The following is a 17,169-nucleotide window of genomic DNA, read 5'->3' as shown; positions in this document are numbered from 1 at the left end:
GATGGTTGTCCTTCTGGAAGGTTCTCCTCTCTCCACAGAGGACCTCTGGAGCTCTGACAGAGTGACCATCAGGTTCTTGGTCACCTCCCTGACTAAGGCCCTTCTCCCCCGATCGCTCAGTTTAGATGGCCAGCCAGCTCTAGGAAGAGTCCTGGTGGTTTCGAACTTCTTCCACTTACGGATGATGGAGGCCACTGTGCTCATTGGGACCTTCAAAGCAGCAGAAATTTTTCTGTAACCTTCCTCAGTTTTGTGCCTCAAGACAATCCTGTCTCAGAGGTCTACAGACAATTCCTTTGACTTCATGCTTGGTTTGTGCTCTGACATGAACTGTCAACTGTGGGACCTTCTATAGACAGGTGTGTACCTTTCCAAATCATGTCCAATCAACTGAATTTACCACAGGTGGACTCCAATTAAGCTGCAGAAACATCTCAAGGATGATCAGGGGAAACAGGATGCACCTGAGCTCAATCTTGAGCTTCATGGCAAAGGCTGTGAATACTTATGTACATGTGCTTTCTGAAATTTTTTTATTTTTAATAAATTTGCAAAAACCTCAAGTAAACTTTTTTCATGCTGTCATTATGGGGTGTTGTGTGTAGAATTCTGAGGAAAAAAATGAATTTAATCCATTTTGGAATAATGCTGTAACATAACAAAATGTGGAAAAAGTGATGTGCTGTGAATACTTTCCGGATGCACTGTATGTATATATATATATATATATATATATATATACAGTAGAACCTCGGTTAGCGAACGCCTTTGATAATGAACAATTCGGATAACGACCAAAAATTTCACTAAAAATTTGCCTCCGATAGCGAACAAAATTTCGGATAGCGAACAGATTGCTACGTCATGCACACGTGACCAGCGGACAGCGGCCAGCTTCCCATCTTCCTTTGCGCTCGAGACACGGTTACGAACAGACGTTCATTATCTTTATCGGTGTGCATCCTTCTTATTTAGTGATTTTGTTGCTTTATTTAATAATATAGCCCTCAATCATGGCTCCAAAGAAGATTAAGAGAGCTGGTAGCAGTGCAGTAATAAGGCAGCAGCCAACAATTGAATTGAAAAAAGAAATTATTGCCAAGCATGCACGAGGCATGCGTGTGTTGGATATCGTAAGAGAATACGGCATGTCAAAGTCGACAATCTCGACGATTTTAAAGAAAAAGGAGCAGCTTAAAGAAGCTAATGTGTCAAAAGGAATGACTATTATAACAAAGCAAAGGCCTCAAATAATAGACGAAGTAGAAAAGTTGTTGCTTGTGTATATAAATGAAAAACAGTTAGAAGGTGCTAGCATCAGTGAGGCATTCATTAGTGAGAAGGCGCTGCAAATCTACGAAGATTTGAAGAAGAAAACCCCACAGACAAATGCTTTGAGTGATTTTGTTTTCAAAGCCAGTCGAGGCTGGTTTGAAAAATTTAAGCACAGAACAGGCATCCACAGCGTCATAAGGCATGGGGAAGCAGCTAATTCCGACAAGGCAGGGGCCGAGAAGTTCATCCTAGAATTCAAAAAAATCATAGAAGAAGAAAGTTACGTCCCGCAACAGGTATTTAATGCGGATGAAACAGGCCTGTTTTGGAAGAAGATGCCGAATAAAACGTACATAACGAAGGAAGAGAAAGCATTGCCAGGGCACAAGCCTATGAAAGATAGGCTAACTCTTCTATTGTGCGGTAACGCCAGTGGGGATTTTAAGCTGAAGCCGCTGTTAGTCTACCATTCGGACAATCCAAGAGTATTTAAGAAGCATAATGTAATAAAACAGAAATTGCCTGTTATGTGGAGGTCTAATTCTAAGGCCTGGGTGACCCGCCAATTTTTTGTCGAGTGGGTGACCGAAGTTTTTGCCCTGGCTGTGAAAGAATACCTAGAGAAGAACAACCTTCCCCTCAAATGCCTTCTCCTGCTGGATAATGCTCCAGCACATCCTCCAAACATCGACGAGTACTTAGAAGAAGAGTTCGACTTTATTCAAGTTCGTTATCTGCCACCGAACACAACCCCTTTGCTGCAGCCCATGGATCAACAGATCATTTCAAACTTCAAGAAATTGTACACGAAAGCCTTATTCAGAAAGTGCTTCGATATAACGAACGATACCAACTTAACTCTGAAGGAATTTTGGAAGAATCATTTCAACATTTTGAATTGTGTTCATCTTATTGATAATGCATGGAACCAAGTGACCTACCGTACTATGAATGCAGGATGGATGAAACTCTGGCCAGACTGTGTTCCAGAGCGAGATTTTGAAGGATTCGAACCAGAAATTGTTGATGAAATTGTTTCCCTGGGCCAAAACATGGGGTTGGAGGTGGATAATAACGATGTTGAAGAACTTGTGGAGGAGCACAGTAATGAACTCACTACTGAAGAGTTGCAGCACCTTCAGGCTGAGCAAGAAAAGAATTTGGCTGAGGATATGTCTTCGGAGGGGGAAGAGGAAGGGAAGGAGGAAGTCCCAAGTTCAGTGATTAAAGAAATGTGTGCTAAGTGGGGGGAATTGCAATTGTTTGTAGAAAAATCTTTCCCAAACAGTGCGGTAGGCAGTAGGAGCCTGAACATGTTCAATGATAATGTGATGTCGTATTATCGAAAAGTGCTACAAAAAAGGCAGAAGCAACAGACACTGGACAAGTTTTTTTCTTCAACCTCAAAGCGACAGAGGACATCCCCCGATGTTCTCATGGAGGGGGATTCCCCCTCTAAGCAGTAATTCCACCCCTTCCTCCCCACACCTCCATAAAAAAAAAAAGCATAAAAATAAAAAAAAAAGTGTTTTGTAAATTAGTTTCGTAAAATAAAGTTATGTACAGTAAACAGTAAAATGTGTTTACGTATTAAAGTTACCCAGTGCTATTGTTTTCTGCCATACGTAGCGTATCTGTCATATGCCCCCCCTCCTCTGCCGTGACCCTCCCTTTGCTGTCGTAATCGCCTCACTAGAAAGGTAAGATTCCACATTTTTTTTTTTTATTCCATGCTGTAGTGTCATTTCTTTAGTTTTTAGTTACAGAATTATGTTATGTGCTTATTCATAATGATTTTGTTCCTACACATTGCATTTTCAGTCGGTCATAGCCAAGCCTACCAATGCTACATGTCAGTCAAAACGATAAGTTTTCCTATGTTTTCTTATGTTTAAATGCTTTCTTTAATGTTTTTATTTTTATTTAACATCATTTGTACTGTATTATAACTGTTCCCATTTAAAAAACATACCTATATAGCCTGTAACTTTCATATATCAGCGAGTCAACAGGGGCTAGGAACCAATTATTTCTATTTCCTTTATTCCTTATGGGGAAAATTGTTTCGGATAGCGAACATTTCGGATAACGACCCACTTTTCGGAACGGATTGTGGTCGTTATCCGAGGTATTACTGTATATACTGTATATATATATATATATATATATACATACATACAACAGAGTTACTTTCTCAAATTGGAAGATTAAATGAATGCTCTAAAATTTGCAAATGTCAATGACTGATTTCAAAAATTTTAGAAGCTGGAAGATGCATTTTAATGTAAAACATTTCATAAACATCTCAGTGACACAGAGACATGTTGAATGTACTCCAAAAGTTTCTGCACTTTTTTTTTTAACTCTATTAAGAATTAGAAAAACAAATGACATCACTTTTCTACATAGTCACCTTTGTTTGTGATGCAATTTTCCCCAAAGTCATACCAACTTTTTAATGTCCAATATAAAAGTACAGAAACTTTCTGAATGTCTCTCGTGTGTTATATATATATGTCAGTGAAGGTCGCAACAACATTCAGTCACAAAAAAAAAAACAATCCTTGATGGCATAAACATTCAAACAAAAATCAATCAACATGTAAAGAAGGCCACTGCTTATTTATCCTGGTCTTCCATCAGGTTGATTGCTACTGTATGGGGCTCTGTCTTTTAGGTTGTCTCTCTATTAAGTAACGCCTCCTTCCAGGTAGTTGTCCTATTGTAGCCCAGACACCGGAGACGGCGGAGTCAGTTAGCCTCACTAGTTAGTTTCTCTGAACGGTGGAGTAAGAAAACAACAAGACAGTTAGTGGCAGCGTTCCCTCTTGGTCTGGGGTGGTATCACATACCTGGGAAAAGCTTGGATGGTGATTCTCAGGTACACACTAGTGACATTATATATTTATATATACAGTGGAACCACAGTTCATGACCATAATTCGTTCCAAAACTCGATTGGTCGTAAACCGAAGCAATTTCCCCCATAGGACTGTATGTAAATACAATTAATTAGTTCTAGATGGTACAAACTGTATGTAAATATATTTTTTTAAAAGATTTTTAAGCACAAATATAGTTAATCACACCATAGAATGCACATCGTAATAGTAAACTAAATGTAAAAACATTGAATAACACTGAGAAAACCTTGAACAACAGAGAAAACTAACATTGCAAGAGTTCGTGCTATAGCCTTATGACCCAATCGCTGTATAAACACTTTTTTAAAATGAGTTTTAAGCACAGGGGGGAAAAAAAAGGAACATTTGAACAAATCCGAACTTTATTTAAAAACCAACCACAAGCAACCAAGAAAGTAACATTGCAGCAGTTCACGCTATAGCCTTACAACCCGATCGCAGGGGAAAAAAATGAACATTTGAAAAATCCGTAACTTAATAAACAACCAAGAAAAGTAACACTGCAACAATTCATGCTACGAACCGAAAAATGAACATTTGAAAAATCCGTAATACAAAAACTAGCCATAAACCACCAAGAAAACTAACCTTGCATGAGTCAAGTTCTGGCATGAAGTGAGGAGGAACTGGGTGGAGAGGAGGTTACAGTGCTTAGAAGCCATGGTTAACTGCAAAAGCACATGAAATACTGTAGAGCACAAAGAGTTCACAGGTAAAGCACGCACGTCTGACTGAGAACAATGAACAGGGAGAGGCTGAACACGTGATTAAATACAGTAATCGGCGCGTACGAACTGGAAGGGAAATGAAATAGAGCACATAGAGTTCACAGCAAAAGCACGCACGCACGTCTGACCAAGAACAATGCAACACGTGCGGAAATCATCGGTGCGCACAAACCGAGAGGGAAACAGGCTTGTTCGTATACCAAGTGTGTGATCGTGAAAGTTTGGCGAACTTTTTGGTCATAAACCGATTTGTACGTGTACCGAGACATTCGTGAACTGTGGTTCCACTGTATATATAAACAAAAATATAAACGTATCATTCAATATCATGAAAAAAAAATAATAAAAAACAACAACACTAAGGGAAGAATCCTGGCAGAATACACAGGACATTTTTTCATGATCATTGCCTATTACAGCGTTTCTCAACCTTTAAGTATTTGTGACCCAAGTTTTCATAACAGTTTTAATCAAACCCCCCTAACGTTTTTTTGAAAGGAGCCCAGTAATACCAATTTGTTCTTTTTTAATTAATGATACATCATAGTTGCATATTTTATTATACCTGCTTAACTTTTATGCACATTTATCTAACTCAATATTTTTCTAGTATCAGAATGTAGTTTAAGTTAATTTGTTTTGGTTTCAATAGATGTATTTTTCATATTTTCGATTGTTTTCTTTTTTTCACATCTTCACACCCCCTTTTTTGTTACTTCGCGCCCCCCTAGGGGGGTCCGCCCCCCAGTTTGAGAACCACTGGCCTATCATTTAATTGGTACTCATACATTAAGACTTGTGTTGCTTGGGCATTTATTCTGATACATTCTGATTCTTGGAATACATTTTGTACCAAAATGAAATTAATAAACTGTCAATTATGAAATAACTACATGCAAAAGCACAGCGAAATTGAAAAATTAATCAATAAATTAAAAATGCATAAATAAAGTCTTCTAATTATTATGAAAAGTAATCTATTATGAAATACAAAATCCTTTTATTATTATAAGTTTTATTTCATGATGGCTTTAGTTTTAAAGACTGTTGTAGCAGGGTGAAATGATGATGCAGGACAAAAGCAGGCTGCTTGGAGTGCCAACTAGGCAAAAAAACAAAAACAAAAACATTTTATATCAAAATAAAAGGAATGAAAATTCAAGCACTCCAAAAGTGTATTCTTTGTCGATTTTAAGTCCTTTCAATCAGACATTCTATTTATAAGGAGATCATTTCCGGCTCGGATTAGCACAGCAGCCTGGTCACCATCAAAATGAGACACCATCCTCCTAGAAGGGTCTTCTTTTATATTCTGCGGACCGGGAGAGGCAGGGCTTCTTTTGTCTCGGTGCCTTGTGGGGTGGTTTTTCAAGGCTGTGAAATTTGGCCAAGATGCCAAGACTTGTCTTCATTTGTTTTACTGACAGTTTATTTAATTTTATCTAAAGAAAGAATCCTGCACATGTGAAAGGTTCAAGACTTGTGCATTATTTGGAGTTACCAGTGTGTGATTTTTGCAGAGGGAGGCCAGAAAGAACAGAGGTGTAAAGCCCCCATCAGTTCGGTTTTCTGAACACAGATTTGGAATGACAACATTCTGAGCACAAGTCACCAAAAAACCCAGCCTGCGTGACAGTGGCCTGGATTAACAGGGAGTATGGAAAATTGCTAAGGTACTGGAAGACTGACAGTTCACTCATAAACTACTTTGCGAGCCTAATCTTTTCATGCATAAAATATCTACACCAACAATTATACAATATTTTAAAAATGTGGGTGTAGGTCCCTGCTCAGTGCGAGTCACTGTGCCCCATAATACACTGAGGCTTCATTCAAGGTAGACGTTGGCCATGCATGGATATCATCTGAATTAAAAGGGTCCAATAAATGACTGGAAACAGGTCTGTGTACTAGTAATGCACTGTATTCAGACATGTCTGCATTCGTCAAAGACTTGCATTGACTTTTAAAGATTTACCTGTGTTTTAGTAATCAGCCATCCGCTTCACAATCACAGTCACTTTTTAATCCCGACAACTCTCCACACTCAATCCTGGGCACTTTGATCACTTGTTTCTCACTCTCCCCCATTTAAAATGTACTCCCATCCACTAAAGCACTTAACATGAGCACAGATGATTCAACTCCAGGCATCAAGAAATGATTTATTAACCAGTTTACAAAAGAAAATTTTTTACTACTGTTTACAATGAGATGTCAAGCAAAATTTTATTGGCTAACTGAACCGATTATAATAGGAAAGCTTTCGAGGCAACTTAGGCAACTTCTAAACCCCTGTAATCGGTTCAGTTAGCTAATAAAAGGTGTCATTTTGTTTGACTTCTCGTTGCATCCATTATGGCTGAAAGTGGTGACTTAGCGGATGTCCTTAATATCTGAGTGCAGTCTTACATTGGGGTGACTTTATTATTTCTACACCACCTGGAAGGGAAACGTGGTGTAGTGGAGGAAAATAATAGTGGCCACACAACAGATTGTGGCACCTGTCTTTAATGCCCCAACACCAGCGTGCTGTGCCGAGGCCAAGGGCTCACTTACAGAACCAATATTTACGTGGGTCAGAAACTAAGCGCTGTACTACTATTACTGACAAAGCAGGATGTGATCTCCACCTGTCATGGCATTTGATCTTCATGAACAGTCAAGTACATAATGGTGAAAGCAGGACTGGGCGTAGTTTGAAATTTTGTTTGTAAATACTAGAAAAGTTCCAGTTACTCAAAACACATCTAAGACGTTTCTTTCTCTGACCAGCCACATTTAATAGGGCCTTCAAAGCTTGTAAGAGATACAGTGGCATGCAAAAGCTTGGGAACCTGTGCAAAATGTCTGTTACTGTGAATAGTCAAGTGAGCAGTAGAAGAACTGATCACCAACAGGCATAACGCTCAAGATGACACATTTCTTTTCAGCGTTTTATGCAAAATTATTGTATTGGTTTTGTTTTGTACACTTATACAGTGAGAAAAGGGAAGGGGTGCCATGCAAATGTTTAGGTACCCCAGGTTATTTCAGGCCTCATACCTCTTCCCAAAGTGGTCTCAGACCCTTATTAGCTCATCAGGACTATGGCTTGTTCACAGTCAAGGGCTGCAAATTGCAAAGCTGTATAAATTCTTGGACTCGTCAAACCGTTCCAACAATCAACAGCCATAGGCTCCTCTAAACAGCTGCTAGCACTATGAAAAATATAAGAACTAATGCTCACAAAGCGGGAGAACGCCACAGTAAGATAGTAAAGCATTTTCAGGTAGCTCTTTCCTCAGTTTGTAATGTTATTAAGAAATGGCAGTTAACAGGAACGGTGGAGGCCATGGTGAGGTATGGTAGACCAAGAAAACTTTCTGAAAGAACTGCTCACTGGATTGACAGAAAGGCAAATAAATACCCCCATTTTACTGCAAAACATCTTCAGGAAGATTTAGGAGAGACTGGAGTGGTGGTGCACTGTTCTACTGTGAGGTGACACCTAAATAAAAATGACCTTCATGGTACAGTCAGCAGAAGAAAAACCTTTCCCGAGTCTTAGCCATAAAATGCAGAGCCTGTAGTCTGCAAATGAACATCTAAACAAGCCTGATGTATTTTGGAAGCAAATGCTGTGGACTGATGAAGACAACATAAAGGAATGCACACAATGCATAAAGGAACTGCATGTTTGGAGAAAAAAAGGGTTGCCGAATTCCAGGAAAAGAACACCTCTCCAACTATGAAGCATGGCAATGGATTGATCAGGCTTTGGGCTTGTGTTGCAGCCACTGGCACAGGTAACATTTCATTAGTAGAAGGAAGAAAGGATTCAGATAAATGCCAGCAATTCTGGAAGCAAACTTCACACCATCTGTAAAAAAGGTGAAGTTAAAAAGAGGATGGGTCCTACAAGATGACGCACACTTCAAAATCTACAACAGAATACCTCAAGAGGCGCCAGCTGAGTATTCTGCCATGGTCCTCACAGACCCCCGACCTATACATTATTGAAAATCTGTACACAGATCTCAAAAGAGCAGTGCATGCAAGATGGCCCAGGAATCATGCAAAATTAAAGCCTTTTGCAAGGATGATTGGGTGTAAACACCCTAAGCACGAGCTGAAAGACTCTTAGCTGGCTAGAAAAAGCACTTACAAGCTGTGATACTTGCCAAAGGGGGTCTTTATGAAATACTGACCATGTGAGATGCCCAAATTTTTGTTTCAGGCCCTTTTCATTTTTTTGGTATTTTGTACCTGTGAATGATTGAAATAAAAATGTAATCTTGCTTAAAATATTAAAGAAACATGTCAATCTTTAACTTTATGCCTTTTGGTGATCAGTTCATCTTCTGTTCACTTAACTATTCAAAGTAACAGACATTTAAGTAAGGGTGCCCAAACTTTTGCATGCCACTGTATGATTGCTGAAAATTGTGGTTTAACTGATACTTTCTTAAATGTGTCTCCAAGAATCAACAATCATATTCTTCATTGTTTGATTTTAACTGTAAACATTTAGATGCAGAAGATTAACTGAAGTGACAAAAATATACTCTTCCCTGTCATCATTAATGAAGCAACTACTAAACTTACAGTTTCCCTCTGAATGTATAGAAGAGTCAACAGCACTAAACTGATAATGTAATGAAGTAGGTGTATTTTACTAAAGAACTGAAAATTAAAGTTAAATACTGGATAAAAAGCATACACTACAAGAAAACATTTTATAGCTCATCACAGTGGTTCTCTTGCTGTAAATATTTGAAAAAGTCTAGTAACAACTGTGGGCTGACATTATATTAATGTGTTACTGCATATTGCACTTAATAAAGAGAAAATAATATTCAATATTTAAAAGGAACATTTCTTTATATTAGTAACATGAAATGCTTTTGCATGTTTGTTTATTGAACGCTAGAATATTCACAGCTCATCAGTGAACTAATACAAAAGATGTACAGAATATTAACTGCTACACAAAGAAAGTGGCAGCTAATAAACACAACAAAAATTAAACAAGCTGATGTCTGCTCGGTTTGAAACAACATAAATGTGAGGAGATCAAGTAAAAAATGCAGACAGAAATTTGAGCAACATATTCGACTGTCCATTTGTGTATTATGTCGTCAGAATGTGGACATTTGCTGCATGTTCAGTTTTTTGTGAAAGATTTCACATTGTCTTCAGAAAACAAAATGAAAAAACAAAACAGATAAATGCTCCGTGCACCAATCTTTTCCACTGTGCAACATTATTTTTCCAAAGCTTCAGTTTCCTCTGCTTCCTACAAAAAGATATAAAACATAACAGAAGTTTTACTTTAATTGATATAAATACTAAATGAATGAACAGTTTATACATGTCAATAATAACACAAGTAGGGAAGCTCTGATCAGGTTTTTTAAGGCTGATACCAATCACCGTTATTTTCCTCCTCTCATCCCTTTAAAATTTTTTTACACTAAGATCCTGCATAACCAGACACACAGAAGTCTTATGTCTATATTAGTGTATTTCTATAATTCTATTTCTTCTATTTCTATAATTAATTAGACCACAGGTGGTAACTGTTTATTTTTTTATTAACAAATTTAAGTTCTGTAGGCTTATTGTTCAGTAACCATAAAAATAATAAACCTTCCTTAAAATACACAATAAAATATGTGCAAAAATATATATACATAATACATATGGCATAAAAGAAAATAAAATGCATGATTTTATTTTCATAATTATAAGCTGTTATATATAGATTGTAGAAGACACAAGACTAACATGCTTAACAGGTTTATAAGTAAAAGACATTTTTCTGTTAAGTCAACAAAGCTTGTTTTTTATTAAGCAGCAATTTCAAATTCTTTGTTGCACTTAAATATAGCTCTATGTCCAAATTAAAGGACAAAATAAATTATCTATCTATAATAAAAAGGTCTAAATTCATTAGAGTACCGTGTTTCCCCAAAAATAAGCCCTAGTTATGATCCCGCGCAGGCGACTTTGGATGAGCGATAAACGCCTACCGCTACTGTATGTACACAGATGAATAGGAAATAATACCGGTATTTTGACCCCCCCCGACAAGATGAGTGCAAAAAGAAAGAGCTATTCTGTCGAGTACAAGAAAGGAATTGTGGAGGAGTCCCAGGGCAAAAATCTTACTGCTTTCTGCAAAGAGAATAAGTTGGATATCCGAATGCACTATGAGCAGGCTACATGGACAAGAGGTGCTTATTTAAGGAAAGCTCTATTGCTAGACATGAGAGATTGGGGCCAATTGTTCTAAAGGAAATAGAGTCGCAAGAAATTCATAATGGAATTCGGGGTTTAGAGAGTTATGATGATGTTCCAGAAGATGATGACATGACTGTATTTGAATAAATGTAGATTTCTGTTCCAGAATACTAGGGGGTTGTGGCCCCGGCTCACTTCACTCACCCATCCCCCGGGGCACGCTGCGCGCCAGCCACTTCGCGTCTCTGCTGCTCGCGTTGTGGAGGCGGGGCTGAACGCACGCTAAGGAGCCGCGGTTGGATCAGCCACTGTCTTACTGCTGTCGTGCTGCGTGTTGATCATTTAAAAGCCTGTGCAGCAGCTGTCCTTTTGTCTCACGGCCCTGTCTTGCGGGTCGTTAAAGTGTCTCAGAGAAAACCACGTATCGTCTCCTTCCAGGATTCTTTTTTGTATAATAATGAGAAATGTAGATTTTTGTTCGTGGAAAAACAAGACATCCCCTGAAAATAAGCCCTAGCGCATCTTTTGAAGGAAAAATTAATATAAGACCCTGTCTTATTTTCGGGGAAACACGGTAGCTTTTCCTGCCATTTGTGTAATTGCACAGTATAACTTCTGTGATTAATTTTTCTCAGTTTTATTATCAGTTTACCAGTCAAGTTTTCTTTTTTTTTGTGAAAATCTGATTTAGATTGGCGGTCAATCAATCGGAGCATCCTTAAATAAAATTATAAATAAATGAAGAGTTAAGGGTGAAACAAGAGGCAGTGACAAACACATCACTGTGTTCACAAGCTGATGTTCTTACTTTTATTCAGTTGTTTTTTCTGTTAACATGGTAATTACTGATGCACTATCATGTTTTCAAGAATGGTGTTTAATATACTCAAATATCTAAAAATATATATCAAGCAATACTAATCTGATGCCAATCAGTAAAATACACTAAGACCCCTACATATAAACATGTTTCATTTCAAGAGCACATTCGCAAGTCCAGCAAAGTCAGCCCTGGCCCCCAACGAACACAATTAAACTCCCAGCCCTCAACTCCTATAGAAACATGTACATGTACAGCTATTTGTCCATAACAAAATGCATTTAAAAGTTAATATTTGTATTTTGTTACAAATTTGTGTATTTTAACAATAAACAATGATAATTTTTGTTTCCATTGTTTTCTGTCAGCTGATATTGCTCTTTACGCTATCAGGTAGCCTATGTATGCAGATCTAACCTACCTCTCCTCAGTTCTTATAGAAAACATATTTGTACTGTAGATTACACAAGAAAGTGCTTTTAAAAGTTAATATTTCAATTTTTTGTTAGATTTCTAGTGCATTTCAACAAACAACTTATTTTTTTTATTTCCACTGTTTCCCCATCAGCTGATCTTGGTACAGTACATTCACAAAGTGATTCTTAAATTTACTTTGACTTTTATTTCATTCCAGACAGTATGGGACAAAAGAACACCCGAGATGCTTCATTACTTGGTATTCTCAGAGCCAAAACATCTTTTAAGTGTTGTGAGAAGGAATGAAGACATTACAAAGTGTTGGATGCTTTACTGTACCAACTTGAATGTGCTGCAGGCCTGAAATGCAGGAATGAACATATATTAACAAATAAAATGAAGTGGACCAGACAAAACATATAATATCTTGGGATCATACTGTCTGGAATTCAATAAAACTCAAAGTAATTTTAAGAATCACAGTGGTTTTTTTTTATTTGTATTTTACATACCCACCCAACTTTTTCTGATTTGGGGTTGTGTATAAATGTTTTTTAATTTGTGTTGAACTATACAATTGTGTGTGAGAATAGCTGCAATATTAAACTATATTTTGGATTATTATAATAGGAATCAGACTATTAATTAAGGTAATGTCTATATGCAAGCTACTATAGCTCTTGGATGTTTCTTTTATTCTTACCTTTACTTTTGCCCTGTGGGTCAAACTTGTGCAGTGCTTGACTTTTGCTGTATTCTCATTGGTGTAGAACAAATTGCAAAGTTTGCAGTAGTAACCAACAATCGAAATCACATAATTCACACCTGTAGTTAAAAGATGAAGTTATTTCATGGTTATCTTTTTCTACTTATCTTCTGTATATTTAAAAATAAACTTGTGATGTACCTTACAATGTTCATTCTTAAGAGAAAAATGTATTAATTCACTTTCAAACCTTGTCATTCTACTTTAGGAATACAGGATCCAGAACCTACCCAAAATCAAACCGGGTTGGGTGTTCATCACATGGCACACTCATGCTCACACTCACATCTATTCATACAGTACCAGTTTGGAGTCTCTAAGTAAGCTAACATGAATGCCTTTGGATATAGGAGGAGAAATGGAACAGAAATGGAGAATATGCAAGACCTACAAAGAGTGTCAATGTTTGATTTGAAATAAGCAGTGGGTTTGGGAATTATGAGACACCAGCAATAAACACAAATATAAGTATTTACTACTTAATCTATCCCATTTCATGTTTTATGTAAAATTATTAATTTCAAAAGCATTTTTATTCTTACCTACAGGCTCCTCAGAATTTTCACATATTTCATTCTGCTCATCTTCTTTCTCACTGGTGTTAGTAATCACAGATTCTGGTATAATATCTTCTAAAACAGTTCCTTGAATGATACTTGTTTCATTAAAATACCATTCAATTTTAACATTAAAATGTTATTTCACTTCCAAAACATACACTTTTAATTTGTACCTTTATCAGAGTGATCCATTAATGGCGAACTATCATTTTTGGATTCTACCAATTCATCAACCTGAAACATAAACATCCTGACTTTACAACTGATAACAACAAAATGATCAGCTCAGAATTTACAGTAATTATAATTTTAGAATAATAACAAAAAGGTGGACTATAAAACATATAGATTTGCAGTAGAAAATTCAAGTTCTATGTATTAAATTTAGATTGGAAAAAAATATTTTTACCCAGGATGTAAAAACTCTCAAAAAAAACAATTTTTTTGTTTTACACTTTGTTTCCACTTTAAATAATTTCTGCGTGTTTTACACTGCATCAGTTTGCCATTAAAACCTAGTTAAAATGTATGACTATAGGATTCTGAACTTAATTTTCTTACTATATGCGCATCTTTTTTAGTTTTGCTGATGGCAGATTCTTCTTTTTCTTTTGACAGTTTGCGTGGAGACCTCCGAGATCTGGATGTACACATTCTTTTTCCAGATGGTGTGGTTGTATCTTCTTTACTTCTACGACTATCCTTATGGCTCTCTGAATAATCCCTTTTAGAACGCTTAGGAAAATTGTCTCGTTCTAGAGGAGGAGACTGGGGCTTAAACCTGAAGGAAAAGGGAAGAAAAATTAGTGTAGTTAGTGTCTTTTTCATTATTAAATCATACCATTTTCAACAGGAACTCAGAAATGAACAACAAAAAGAAGGTAAAAAAGAGGAAAAAAACGATGACAAGTTACAAATAACACCGACTTCCAAGCCACCAAAGATAACAAATGACCAAAACAATGCTTCATATTTTAGTATCTGAAATCTGTACGTTTTACAGACATGCTACTTTAAAAATGACAATTAGCCTCCTGTCATTTTACTATGGCTCAAATTATATTAAACCATCAATTTCCGCCTAGAAATTTATTTTAAGAAGACATCAAACTTCAGACGTAACAATTTGAAAGTGATGGCTCCATTATGTATAGTGCTGATGTTTTTGCTACAACATGCAGTTTCTCTTAAACTTTTTTAAATACCTTGCTAGAATATTCCGTCCACATTCAGTCTCTTATTTTTTTGTGTTTAATTATTAATACACGGCATGTATATATTTATATTAGTACTTCCAACAAAGAAGACTAATATTGAGATTTTTAAAACTTTCAGCGCCACAATTAAACTTTCGTACCTCTACTGCAACAGAAATACAATTTGATTTTTTAAAATAAAAACTATTTACTACTTTATTTTTATTATGTACTTTGGAAGTGGTTGTGATCTCTGAACATGCTTCAATCGTTAAAGAATTTGAAGTAACCGACCAAACTTTTCTGGAACACTTGAGGTGCCTTTAGCCACTCCTACTAGAAGAGGAACTTCTTGGACTGTGAGACATTATTCTCAAAGTTCTTTAAATTAGACTAACTATAACACAGAGTTAGTCATAAAATGTATGTTTAGGTCAAATAATATTGAACTCCACAGAGATTTAAAAATAAAAACAAAAACAGAATTATTAAAAACAACTGACCACTTTAGGATAGTTAGTGAGGAATATATACCTACATACACCTTCAATCTTTACCAAAAAGCTCAAATTTCCAAAAGAGTTGCCACACACACACACTTATTCAAGACAGACTAAAACCTGAAACTATGGAATTTCTCCAATAGATCTTATACACTTGGTAATGGTTAATATGGATTAGTGTCAGAAGGCAATTTTGTCTGGTGTTGTTGAATATTCAGTTTACATTATTCACCCGGGCAGTTTGACAGTCCAGGGTGGCTCTGCAGTCCCTGGCACCTCTCCAACACAGAAAACGTCATAGTCAAAGCCAAGAATGAACCGGGCAAATAAGGACACTTACAGTCAAGAGGTAGGTGTGAAGTGTTTCATTCAATAAATAAATAAATAAATATTCAAATAAAACTGAGTGATAAGTGATGGTTAAGATGTCTATAAATAATCCATAACAATGAGGTTAAAAACACAGGCAGGGTCAAGTCTCTTAAATCCATCACTAGCCATGGTGCCTCTCTCTCTCTCTATATATATATATATATATATATATATATATATATATATATATATATATATATTGTTTCTGCAGCTCACTCATTAAATCTCTGCAGCAAGCAGAGACGCCTGCCAACAAACACAGTGGGGTGCTGAGCCTCATCTGTCCCCAATCCACCTCTACCTTCCAGACTAAAGGCGAAATCCAACTCAAGAGTACTCAGTCACTCCTAGTACTTGGGATATTCAGCAGAAGTCACCCCTCTATCCGACCTTGAGCACCGACCACATGCTCCTTCTCTAGGACTGTTTGACTACTCTCAAAGCACACTGACTCCACTTTCCTTTCTTTTGTTTAAACCTCCACTCCTTGTCTCTCCAATCTTTCTGTTCTCTCCTCAGGCTCCTTTTATATACATCTTCTAGGGATGCAGGTGCACTGGCACTGATTACAGCTTCCTACACATGAGGCAATCAAGTGATCTGCACAGGAATGCAAGGACAGCCAATCACCCTGTCAACCTACAGTGGCACTCTGTCATGCTACCATGCACCCCCGCATCCCATGTGAAGCTTGAGCGCTTTTATTAAAATGACCAACTATTTCTTTGCCAATCACTAAAATATATCCGAGACGATGCACTGGGATAGTACACTGCCATTCACTGCAAGCTTTAAAGTATGAGCCATACACGGAAAACTTGGGATCCTACATTCCTCCATAGTCTTTGCAATGTTATGTGCATTGTCTCGTACTACTGTACTACATGAACATTCTCTTTGGGTATTTTCCATGTTTCAAACATTCCTTTAAATGTCGCTGGGAGTGAGCACCTGTGTGTTATCCAGAGCATTCTTGGGCATGCAAGATTGCTTTCTGTAATTCAAAATTTTGTTCAGTCCACTGAGTAGTTAAACTAATAGGGCTTGAATCAGATGTCCATATATCAGTGGTAAAGCTTATGGCTGTAACATCATCAGCAAGGAGTTTGTGCATATGACTTTTCATAATATGATGTAGCTCTGGAAGCACTACATCAGAGAAACAACCCCAACTGGGTATCTAGAAATGGGGCTTGAGATGCTTAACCAGCCTCAGAAATCCCATATCTTCTACAACAGAAAACGGCTGATTGTCGAGAGCAAAAAATTTCATTATCTTTGCATTAACTGTTTTAGCATTAGGACTATCTTTATCAAATTTCTTTGATTTTTTTTAATTAACTGATCAACAGGCTGAGCAACTACAGTTTTTGATAATGTGCA

At 37.0% G+C, this 17,169-nt stretch overlaps 2 protein-coding genes across 4 annotated transcripts in view; one reads left to right on the top strand and one right to left on the bottom strand.

Annotated features, from left to right (window-relative positions):
* The first annotated feature begins 1,013 nt into the window (after positions 1-1,013).
* LOC114660116 (tigger transposable element-derived protein 1-like) lies at positions 1,014-2,741 on the top strand. The gene has a single exon (XM_028812613.1). The coding sequence runs from the start codon at positions 1,014-1,016 to the stop codon at positions 2,739-2,741; it is 1,728 nt and encodes a 575-aa protein (XP_028668446.1).
* Positions 2,742-9,771: 7,030 nt separating this feature from the next.
* LOC114660142 (matrin-3-like) overlaps positions 9,772-17,169 on the bottom strand; it is an 80,089-nt gene continuing 72,691 nt past the window's right edge. For all 3 annotated transcript variants that reach the window (XM_028812642.2, XM_028812641.2, XM_051933822.1), the window contains 5 exons: positions 14,277-14,496; positions 13,889-13,949; positions 13,698-13,799; positions 13,093-13,214; positions 9,772-10,205 (listed from right to left, as the gene is read on the bottom strand). In XM_028812642.2, coding sequence (XP_028668475.1) covers positions 10,173-10,205; positions 13,093-13,214; positions 13,698-13,799; positions 13,889-13,949; positions 14,277-14,496 — 538 coding nt within the window. In that variant the 3' untranslated portion in view covers positions 9,772-10,172. The remainder of the gene's footprint in view (positions 10,206-13,092; positions 13,215-13,697; positions 13,800-13,888; positions 13,950-14,276; positions 14,497-17,169) is intronic.

Source organism: Erpetoichthys calabaricus, chromosome 11 (assembly GCF_900747795.2).
Source record: "Erpetoichthys calabaricus chromosome 11, fErpCal1.3, whole genome shotgun sequence".
Classification (NCBI taxonomy): Eukaryota; Metazoa; Chordata; class Cladistia; order Polypteriformes; family Polypteridae; genus Erpetoichthys; species Erpetoichthys calabaricus.
Note: the sequence above shows the minus strand (reverse complement) of the source record. Positions and strands in the feature narration are given on the sequence as shown.